This window comes from Oncorhynchus masou, chromosome 20 (genome assembly GCF_036934945.1).
Source record: "Oncorhynchus masou masou isolate Uvic2021 chromosome 20, UVic_Omas_1.1, whole genome shotgun sequence".
In the NCBI taxonomy this organism is placed as follows: Eukaryota; Metazoa; Chordata; class Actinopteri; order Salmoniformes; family Salmonidae; genus Oncorhynchus; species Oncorhynchus masou.
The window spans coordinates 22,552,266-22,563,641 of NC_088231.1; the positions used below are offsets into that span (position 1 = coordinate 22,552,266).

Consider the following 11,376-nt stretch of genomic DNA (forward strand, 5'->3'; position numbering starts at 1 on the left):
CAAGCCATGATGATGAGTTTCTCACATGACTGGCCTATCTGGGTGATGTTTTTTCTCGCCTGAATGATCTAAATCTAGAATTACAGGAACTCTCCGCAACTATATTCAATGTGCTGGACAAAATTGAGGCTATGATTAAGAAGCTGGGGCTATTTTCTGTCTGCATTAACAAGAACAACACACGGGTTTTCCCATCATTGTATGATTTTTTTGTGTGCAAATGAACTCAAGCTTATGGACAATGTCAAATGTGATAAAGCGACGCACCTGAGTGAGCTGGGTGTGCAATTACGGAGGTACTTTCCCGAAAAGGACGAAACAAACAACTGGATACGTTACCCCTTTCATGTCCTGCTTCCAGTCCACTTACCGATATATGAACAAGAGAGCCTCATTGAAATTGCAACAAGCAGTTCTGTGAAAATAGAATTTAATCAGAAGCCACTGCCAGATTGTTTGGATAGGGCTGCGCTCAGAGTATCCTGCCTTGGCAAACAGTACTGTTAAGACAGGAATGCCCTTTGCAACCATGCACCTATGTGAGAGTGGATTCTTGGCCCTCGCGAGCATGACAACTAAATACAGACTGTGTGTGGAAACGTATTTAAGACTGACTCTCTCTAATACAACCCAACATTGCAGAGTTAATCCTTTCAACCCTTCTCATTAACCAGTGGTGAGTTATTCACCATTTTTGATGAACAAATAAGGTTTTATATGTAAGATGGCTAAATAAAGAGCAAAACTATTGATTATTATTATTATTATAATATTATTATTTGTGCCCTGGTCCTGTAAGAGCTCTTTGTCACTTCCCACGAGCCGGGTTGTGATAAAAACTCACACTCATTCTTATGTTTAATAAATGTATCGTATAGAGCGTGTGTGTGGCAGGCTTACAATGATGGCAAATAGCAACATTTGAGAGTGCACTGACCCTGGTGCTAGAGGGGGTACAGCTGGAGGTTGAATGTTTGAAGGGGTACGGGACTATAAAAAGTTTGGGAACCACTGTGCTAGATCAATTGACTGTTTCACTGTACACCAGATCTGCTAGATCCATAGACATTAAGGCCAGTACATAGTGAATGGACTGACGTCGTCCACTTATTTCTTATGGAGAAGTTCCGATGGCGAATGAATCCGGAAGTGTTTTAATTTGAAGCGTGCCATATTGCTGAATGGGACTGAATGTTACCCAGAAAATCGCTAAGGATCATGTTGAAAGCAGCCGTCACTAGCAAAGCATCATGGTCGATGTAGTCGTTTTCATCCTGCCTGAGAGCACGTGCATGAGGGCGTGAGCCTCTCAGCCTGCCGGCCCGTGATTGGTCTGTGTCAGGACGTGGTCCTGTGTGACAACAATATAGTGATCAGAATTTATCACTATTTAATTAAATATCCCGATTTGTAGAGAATTTTAAAATTAATTCACATAGGCGATCAAACTTGATCTTAGTAAACAAATTGTTGAGCCCAAAACAGTATCTTTAAAAAATGGGACCGTTCTAGCGATCGTAAAGGATTTAGGCTTTTTTTGGGCACCGCTAGTTTGCTATGCAGTGGGCGACCAACAAAGTACTTGACTTCATGCTCCAAACCGGACACTGGGGGCCTGGCTTGATCCAAATAGTAGCCTAATTGTTTTCTAAAAAATATATATATATATATTTTAGGTGCGCTTGATTTACTGTATTTTTACAGATCAGGGTTGGACGGATTACAATACAAGTAATTTAATGTAATCCATTTTATTACCTCGAAACAAGTGTTATTTAATTTTTAACATATGCTGTTCCCATCCAACACAATGGATTTTCAACCTAAACGGACATGTAACGGATACAAGATAAATCTGATCATCTCATTAGTTAGATGATCAATTGTGCGATACTCTGCATGTAGACAAGAGTTTCTTAAACTATGGGTCGGGACCGAAAGTGGGCCCTGAGCATGTGGGAGGTGGGTTGCAAGTTACAGTACATCTACACACTGTTTCTTCATAATTTGGGTCATTGGAGGACAATTTAGGTCACGGGAGGAAGGCCCATTTCTAATTTGGATCTTGAGCTGAAAAAGTTAAAGAACCCTTGATGTAGATTATTCAAAGAGTTTGCAAAAACAAGTAGATCTGTCAGCAAAGACAGATTTTTGCGTACTTCGATGGCTCTGGTCACTTATCAGTTGATACCAGGCTTCTGAGAAGGAAGCTGGCTGTGGACGCTTATCAGTTGAAACCAGGCTGCTGAGTAGGCATCTGGTTTGTCATGTGTGTCTTCCCAGTGTTTGGAAAGTAAACAGGATGCAGCTGTGTTGATTAATTAAAAACAACCTTTTGATGTGAGAGTTAATTTCTCAGTAAGTAGGGGTCAGACTTTTTTTGTTTAAAAAAAGTTTTTGTGGAAAGGGCGGCAGGGTAGCCTAGTGGTTAGAGCGTTGGACTAGTAACCGGAAGGTTGTGAGTTCAAACCCCCGAGCCGACAAGGTACAAATCTGTCGTTCTGCCCCTGAACAGGCAGTTAACCCACTGTTCCCAGGCCGTCATTGAAAAAAAATAAGAATGTGTTCTTAACTGACTTGCCTGGTTAAATAAAAAAAAAAAGTTAAAAATTAACTTGTAAGTCGCTCTGGATAAGAGCGTCTGCTAAATGACTTAAATGTTAAATGAAAGCAACCAAGGAAAGCAATCAAGGAAAGCAACCAAGGAAAGCATATTTTTGGAGTTTGGGATATTTCAAATAGACGAGAGCAGATCAGTTAATGTTCAGTAAGGGGTATATTTAATCAGATCCGGATTAGCCGACATCCACATAGCAGTTGTTTTGATGGTGTCAGAGGTGGAACTGCGTTAGAGCTGTCAAATCCACAAGCAGCTCCTGGCATTGTACACTGAGTGTACTAAATATTAGGAACACCTCCGTATTATTGACTTGCATCCCCTTTAACCCAGAGAGCAGCCTCAATTCCTCGGGGCCTGGACTCTACAAGGTGTCCAAAGCATTCCACAGGGATGCTGGCCCATGTTGACTACAATGCACAGTTGTGTCAAGTTGGCTGGATGTCCTTTGGGTGGTGGACCATTCTTGATACACACAGGAAACTGTTGAGTGTGAAAACCCCAGCAGCTTTGCGGTTCTTGACACACTCAAAACTGTGCGCCTGGCACCTACTACCATACCCTGTTCAAAGGCACTTAAATATTTTGTCTTACCCATTCACCCTCTGAATGGCACACATACACAATCCATGTCTCAAGGCTTAAACATCTTTAACCTGTCTCCTCCCCTTCATCCACACAGATTGAAGTGGATTTAACAGGTGACATCAGTAAGAGATCATAGCTTTCACCTGGATTCACCTGGTCAGTCTATGTCATGGAAAGAGCAAGTGCTCCTAATGTTTTGTACACTCAGTGTACCTAATGCAGACATTGCCATTGGCTACACAGATTTGCATTAAGAGATCCCATGCAGCCTTGTTTACACTTTCGAACCCAGGAATGATTAGGATGATAGAATCCACATGATTTATTTGAATGATTTTTCCATTTGAGCGTCATTTCTATAATAGTCTACACTTTCTCGTTCTGAACTTCTAACACAAGTGTGTGGCTTCGTGACATTGATGGCAAGAGCAGCCACTCACAGACACAGTTCAACCCCCAACACCACCGAAACATCCGCTATGCAGCTGTCTGCTGTCGCCTTAACACTTGATCTGATTGAATGCAGGTCAAAACATTTTGGGGAACTGAAAGGACAAGCTTCCATTCCCACTGAAAGTCACCAAGGACGCTGTTGTTTCTAAACCACCATGCCATTTGGGTCCTGGTGGAAAGTAGTGCACTACGTAGGGAATAAGGTGCTGTTTTGTCCCTGATGTAGACAAATGTGATCGCTATCATGGGTTTGTCATGAAATAACCTCTACGCTCCTGTCTCCCCAAGGATGGAAGAAGTTTAAGTCCAGTTTGTACTACCTCTCTACTGAGAAGAAATCCTGGACAGAGAGCAGGCAGGACTGTCTGGGACGAGGAGCACACCTGGTGATCATTAACAGCAAAGAGGAACAGGTGAGAGGGAGTTAGTCAATTATATTTTTGATAATTTCAACATTTTGTTTCTATTTCAACTCGTGTTTGTTTTTCACTTTATCATGTCGCTATCTTTAACCAATGTTTGCAAGCCCCCCCTCCAAAAATAAAACGTGAATAGTCCTGACAGAAAAGCATGTTTGTATGTGATTCAAGATCTTTTCTTTGTGACAAAACAATAGGAATTTATCCATGAATGGAGTGGATGCTTGGATATCTATCTTGGTTTCCATGACACCAATACAGAGGGGGTTTGGGAGTGGATTAACGATGGCACATTAGACCAATCATCAGCTCCTGTCACTACGTGAGTGGACCTGTTCTGGATGATATTTTACAGTCTAATTCCTAACAAATTCCTTTTAACCGTCTGATTATCTGTGTTGGTATTGGATGACTTTTTACTGTCTGTTTCTATGTACTTCTATAGTTAGGGCCATCTACTTTAAGTGCTGCCTGTCTTCCCAGTAGCCTACTTGGTGCGTGAACTGCTGACTGCTCATAACTTCCAGATGATTGTTGACACAGCAACCAGGATTAAGGGGCAGGGCCACTTGGGACTGTTGTTGTTTTGGGTAATCAGTGGCTGTATTGGAGGGGGAGTGGTTTATCCTCTCCTAGGCAATCAGAAATGAGCACCTGTAGAAATGAGCAAATGTGTTCTTCACCTTTGAAAGGCAATTAGCATTTAGTACTGGTACGTCAGTCTCCCCTGTTTCCTCAGCGGCAGCTGTCATGTCAGTGGTGGTCTTGTTGCCAAAACTAAGATGGTCGTCGAAACAAAGGCGGTTCTGCCGAGTTGTTCTGCAGAGTTGTTCAAGGAAGGCTCCACACCACTCTCTCACTCCAGTGTCTTACCCAGCTCCTTTCTGATGAACTAATTTTGCTCTTTTGTAGATTTGGAAACTATTAGTGTGTTCTATACCTGTTCGCTCCTCTCCCTGTAGGCTTTAAAGACACTCCCCACCCTTCCACTACAGCCCTTCTAATGTAGTGTACCCTGCACGCACAACCCATGTGGAGTTCCTGGTTTTCCCATCTGCGGTCAAGTACAAAGAGTTCATCTCAGCCTATGCTGCTTTTCAGTGCCTTGACTTTTTGGCTCTGACGGAGACATGGATCACCCCTAGAGAACACTGCTACTCCAGCTGCTCTCTCTTCATCTGACTACGTGTTCTCTCATAGTTCGAGAACATCTGGTCGTCGTGGTGATGGCACAGGACTACTCAGTTCTCCTAAGTGGAGATGTTCTCTTGTCTCCCTCTCACCTGTCCATCTCCTCATTTCAATTTCATGTTGTCACTGTCAATTGTCCACTTGAGTTTAACATTGTTGTTATCTATCGCCCACCAGGTGCCCTTAGAGAGTTACTCAATGAGCTTGACACCTTAAAGCTAATTTACTGACAATGGGTCACCGCTCTTCGTATTTGGTGACTTACACCTCCTGACGTTGGCCTTTGATTAATTTCTTTCCTTCATTTCCGATTAATTTTCCCTCCTTGCCTCTTTTGACCTCACCTTTACCCAGTCCCTTCCCACTCACAAGGCAGACAATACGCTTGACCTCATCTTTACTAGAGGCTGTTCGCCTCCTATTCTCACTGACACCCTCCAGGTCTCTGTTCGCCTCCTAATCTCACTGCAACCCTCCAGGTCTCTGTTCTCCTCCTAATCTCACTGCAACCCTCCAGGTCTCTGTTCTCCTCCTAATCTCACTGCAACCCTCCAGGTCTCTGTTCTCCTCCTATTCTCACTGCAACCCTCCAGGTATCTGCTCTCCTACTAATCTCACTGCAACCCTCCAGGTCTCTGTTCTCCTCCTAATCTCACTGCAACCCTCCAGGTCTCTGTTCACTACTTTGTTTCCTTTTCTGTCTCCCTTTCCTCCAACCCTAACCACTCAGCACCTATCTAGATAGCCATGCGCCGTCACAATCTTCTCTCTCTCTCTCCCACTACGCTCTCCTCTTCTATCCTATCATCTCTCCCTTCTGCTAAATCCTTCTCCCTCCTGTCTCCCGATTCTGCCTTTTTGACCCTACTCTCCTCCCTTTCCACATCATATGACTCACACTGTCCCCTTTCCTCCCTGGCCGGCTTGGACCTCCCCTCCCCTCCTGCCCCGTGGCTGTGACTCATTGCGAGCTTACAGAACAGGGCTGTGGGCAGCTGAGTGAAAAGGGTGGAAAATGTAACTTCCACCCGACAACCTGACCCCATTCCCTCCTCCAGACCATCTCTGGAGACCTTCTCTCTTTCCTCATCAACTCATCCCTGACCACTGGCTGCGTCCCCTCTTGACTTCAAAATGTCCCGATCCGCTCCTCTCCTCAAGAAACCAACACTCGACTCCTCTGACATCAAAAACTACAGACCGGTTTCCTTTTTAAATTTTCTGTCCAAAACACTTGAGCGTGCGGTCTCTGACCAACTCTCTCCCAACCCGGGCACTCAGTTCTCCCACCTCTGGTCTCTTGGCCCTCCCACCTTTACGGAAGCCCAGTCCAATCTCTTCCCCCTGAAGCTAGGACAACAATCTTCCAAAAAACATCTGAAAGCTGACATCTTCAGAAAGTAGCTTAAATCATCCCACATAACCCCCCACCACCACACCACACCCACCCAGAAGCCTTTCATGAACTAACACTCACACTTGACTTTTTCCACCCTTACTAGCTCTTACCTTACCTTACTGGCTCTTACCTAACCTTACTAGCTCTTACCTTACTAGCTCTTACCTTACCTTACCAGCTCTTACCTTACTAGCTCTTACCTTACCAGCTCTTACCTTACTAGCTCTTACCTTACCAGCTCTTACCTTACTAGCTCTTACCTTACCATCTCTTACCTTACTAGCTCTTACCTTACCTTACTAGCTCTTACCTAACCTTACTAGCTCTTACCTAACCTTACTAGCTCTTACCTTACCTTACCATCTCTTACCTTACTAGCTCTTACCTAACCTTACTAGCTCTTACCTTACCTTACTAGCTCTTACCTTACCTTACTAGCTCTTACCTTACCTTACTAGCTCTTACCTAACCTTACTAGCTCTTACCTTACCTTACTAGCTCTTACCTAACCTTACTAGCTCTTACCTAACCTTACCATCTCTTACCTTACTAGCTCTTACCTTACCTTATTAGCTCTTACCTAACCTTACTAGCTCTTACCTAACCTTACCAGCTCTTACCTTACTAGCTCTTACCTAACCTTACTATCTCTTACCTAACCTTACTAGCTCTTACCTTACCTTACTAGCTCTTACCTAACCTTATTAGCTCTTACCTAACCTTACTAGCTCTTACCTAACCTTACCATCTCTTACCTTACTAGCTCTTACCTTACCTTACTAGCTCTTACCTTACTAGCTCTTACCTTACCATCTCTTACCTTACTAGCTCTTACCTAACCTTACTAGCTCTTACCTTACCTTACTAGCTCTTACCTTACCTTACTAGCTCTTACCTTACCTTACTAGCTCTTACCTTACCTTAATAGCTCTTACCTTACCAGCTCTTACCTTACTAGCTCTTACCTTACCTTACTAGCTCTTACCTTACCAGCTCTTACCTTACCTTATTAGCTCTTACCTTACCTTACTAGCTCTTACCTTACCTTACTAGCTCTTACCTTACCTTACTAGCTCTTACCTTACCTTACTAGCTCTTACCTTACCTTACTAGCATTTACCTTACCTTACTAGCTCTTACCTTACCTTACTAGCTCTTACCTTACCTTACCTTACTAGCTCTTACCTTACTAGCTCTTATCTTACCTTACTAGCTCTTATCTTACCTTACTAGCTCTTACCTTACCTTACTAGCTCTGACTTTGCTGATTGATAGCTACTTTACAGAGGAAAAATGTACCTACTATGACTGTGATATGTGGTTGTCCCAGCTAGCTATCTGAAGATGAATTCACTCACTGTAAGTCTCTCTGGGTAAGAGTGTCTGCTAAATGACTCAAATGTAAATGTCATATGTGTTGGATGTCTTTTTACCTTCTGTTTCCCTGTGTTGTTCCATGTGACTTTTTACCGTCTGACTATCTGTGGTGTTCCATGTGACTTTTCACCATCTGACTATCTGTGGTGTTGTTCCATGTGACTTTTTACCATCTGACTATCTGTGGTGTTGTTCCATGTGACTTTTTACCATCTGACTATCTGTGGTGTTGTTCCATGTGACTTTTTACCATCTGACTATCTGTGGTGTTGTTCCATGTGACTTTTTACCGTCTGACTATCTGTGGTGTTCCATGTGACTTTTCACCATCTGACTATCTGTGGTGTTGTTCCATGTGACTTTTTACCATCTGACTATCTGTGGTGTTGTTCCATGTGACTTTTTACCGTCTGACTATCTGTGTTGTTCCATGTGACTTTTTACCATCTGACTATCTGTGGTGTTCCATGTGACTTTTCACCATCTGACTATCTGTGGTGTTGTTCCATGTGACTTTTTACCGTCTGACTATCTGTGTTGTTCCATGTGACTTTTTACCGTCTGACTATCTGTGGTGTTCCATGTGACTTTTTACCATCTGACTATCTGTGGTGTTGTTCCATGTGACTTTTTACCGTCTGACTATCTGTGGTGTTGTTCCATGTGACTTTTTACCGTCTGACTATCTGTGTTGTTCCATGTGACTTTTTACCATCTGACTATCTGTGGTGTTGTTCCATGTGACTTTTTACCGTCTGACTATCTGTGGTGTTGTTCCATGTGACTTTTTACCGTCTGACTATCTGTGCTGTAGCCTGTTTGATTGCTTTTTTGACTACTTTTTACCTTCTGTTTCCCTGTGTTGTTCCATGTGACTTTTTACCTTCTGTTTCCCTGTGTTGTTCCATGTGACTTTTTACCGTCTGACTATCTGTGCTGTAGCCTGTTTGATTGCTTTTTTGACTACTTTTTGCCATCTGTTTTGTTATAGGTATTGGAGGGATGGGGAACCAAACGATGCAAATCAGGGTGAAGACTGCGCTCATCTCGCAAAGATGGCATCAGACCCACTAAAGAGTTGGAACGACGTACCATGCACAACGAATATCCACTGGATGTGCGAGAAGACAACGTCCACATTGTAACTATGTGTTTAGAGTTTTGAAACATGAGACATTTTGATGATCTGTTTTAGATTTTTGTGTTAAGCTCATTCTTGTGAAAATTTGTCAAAGTGATTGGGGGGAAAAAACATTGGTAAATTGACCCTTATCTGAGCATGGTGGGCTAACACAGTCTGGTCTTGCACATATGACCCTGGTTCAAATCCCAGCCGGTGACATAAACAGCCTAAAATGATCATTTGGATATCCAATGTGACTAGATTATGTTTTATTTTGTAATGAAATCCCAACATTATATTATCAGAAACTGTTATGGAATTAAGTGGACTGGCGAAGCTGCTTAAGTAATAGAAATCCTGATGTATTAGCAAAGAAACGTAACAGCTTATTATTTAACAGTACAAAGTCAGTATAGACCATGTATGCTGTACTGGTAATATTTTAGCTCAGTAGACCATGTATGCTGTACTGGTAATATAATATGTTATTATAGACCATGTATGCTGTACTAGTAATATTTTAGCTCAGTCGACCATGTATGCTGTACTGGTAATATTTTAGCTCAGTAGACCATGTATGCTGTACTGGTAATATAATATGTTATTATAGACCAAGTATGCTGTACTGGTAATATAATGGCTCAGTATAGACCATGTATGCTGTACTGGTAATAATAGTGCAAAAGCCTTGGTGTACGGGTGTGTAGAAAATAATTGATACTTTGTCTGGACTACTGTCGCCACCTGGCGAAATAGATTGGAGCTTGCACTTCAGTTCCTCCTTCCATCGCTCTGGTCCAGAGCGTTAGTGCGCATTCTCTTATATCTTACGCGTTGAACACACTGACTGTGACCTTGCGTTTTGGGACACCAGAAGTCCATTAATTTCCAATGGAACGCTGCGTTGCCTTTGACAATTGCTTTGCAGAGGCTGTTTCAGTGCGTTCTGTGTGGTTTATACGTTGGATTTATCGAACGCATACGTCAAACTGTATGCGTTAACGGGTTGACAGAAATGGTAACATAAGGTGAATGTTGAACTTTTGTTGCACACATGTTTAGATGACGCAGCGAACTATTTTGCGCAGGGACAGTCGGTGTGTTCAAAGCGTAATCTATGAAGTGAAACGCGCACTAACGCCCTGGACCAGAGCTAGGCCTATGACTATCAGCTACTATGAAAAAAAGTGATTAATCGATTCATGTTGAGGTGGAAGAATAAAATGAAAAATTTCCTACAATATGCTGCCAATATCCCTATAAATAGTATGCCTTAATGTGTGATATTAATAAACATTTAAATAAAAAAATACAATATCCAAATGTAAGTCAATATCATGAACATCATAAATACCACCTTCCCACCACTTTAATGCCCCTTCAACTCGTAATTACTAGTGGGAAATCCCTGAGCTCCAACTTCTCCCACATGTTGACCTCTGATGTCACCTACTAAGGAAATGATCTCGATAAGTGCATTCTAGGCAGTTAAATTTAATACAACATTATTTATAAAAACAATCTACTAATATGTTTTTTGAACACTAATTGGCTTACTCTTGGCCTTCCAAGTTGGCGCAGCGGTCTAAGGCACTGCAGCTCAGTGCTAGAGGCCTCACTACAGACACCCTGGTTCGAATCCAGACTGTATCACAACCGGCTGTGATTGGGACCATATCCCGGCGCACACTTGGCCTAGCGTCGTCTGAGTTTGCCGGTGTGGCAGTCATTGAAAATAAGAATTTGTTCTTAACTGACTTGCGTAGTTAAATATTACCTAGCAGCTTGTTGGCCATTATCTTATCGGCATTTCTCAATGAGGTCAAAGCATGCGAATGCATCCAACTGGTATTTACCACTCCACAACTGTTCATTACACGGCCATCCTCATATTCGTGATCATATCTGTACGTTGATACTCGTGCTTGTAAAAACGTCAATGTTTAACGTGCCTGAGTAGATGTTGGCAAATACCTATCTCCCTGCACGTTTATAGACCAAACAACCTGCAGAGTAGGAGCCGCGGAGGGGTGTGTGTTCCACCTGTGTCTCCTCAACTTGCAGTGGGCGGACAATTTTGCTCTCAGTCAGAATGCGAGTTGGCGTTTCATCTTTTTTTCCTACCCTCACCCGTTTGTTAGATATTAAGCACATTGATAGCTTGATAGCAAACGTCCTTGCCATGTGATTTATCATAGCAGCAGACTAA

The 11,376-nt window shown here is 42.6% G+C and overlaps 1 protein-coding gene across 2 annotated transcripts in view; it reads left to right on the top strand.

Moving 5' to 3' along the window:
• Positions 1-10,482, top strand: part of LOC135507172 (CD209 antigen-like) — a 15,372-nt gene extending 4,890 nt beyond the window's left edge. For both annotated transcript variants that reach the window (XR_010450618.1, XM_064926760.1), the window contains 3 exons: positions 3,947-4,071; positions 4,275-4,399; positions 9,036-10,482. Coding sequence is in view for 1 of the 2 variants with exons in the window: in XM_064926760.1 (XP_064782832.1) it covers positions 3,947-4,071; positions 4,275-4,399; positions 9,036-9,189 (404 nt within the window). In the remaining variant the exon portion in view is untranslated. The remainder of the gene's footprint in view (positions 1-3,946; positions 4,072-4,274; positions 4,400-9,035) is intronic.
• The last annotated feature ends 894 nt before the right edge of the window (positions 10,483-11,376 follow it).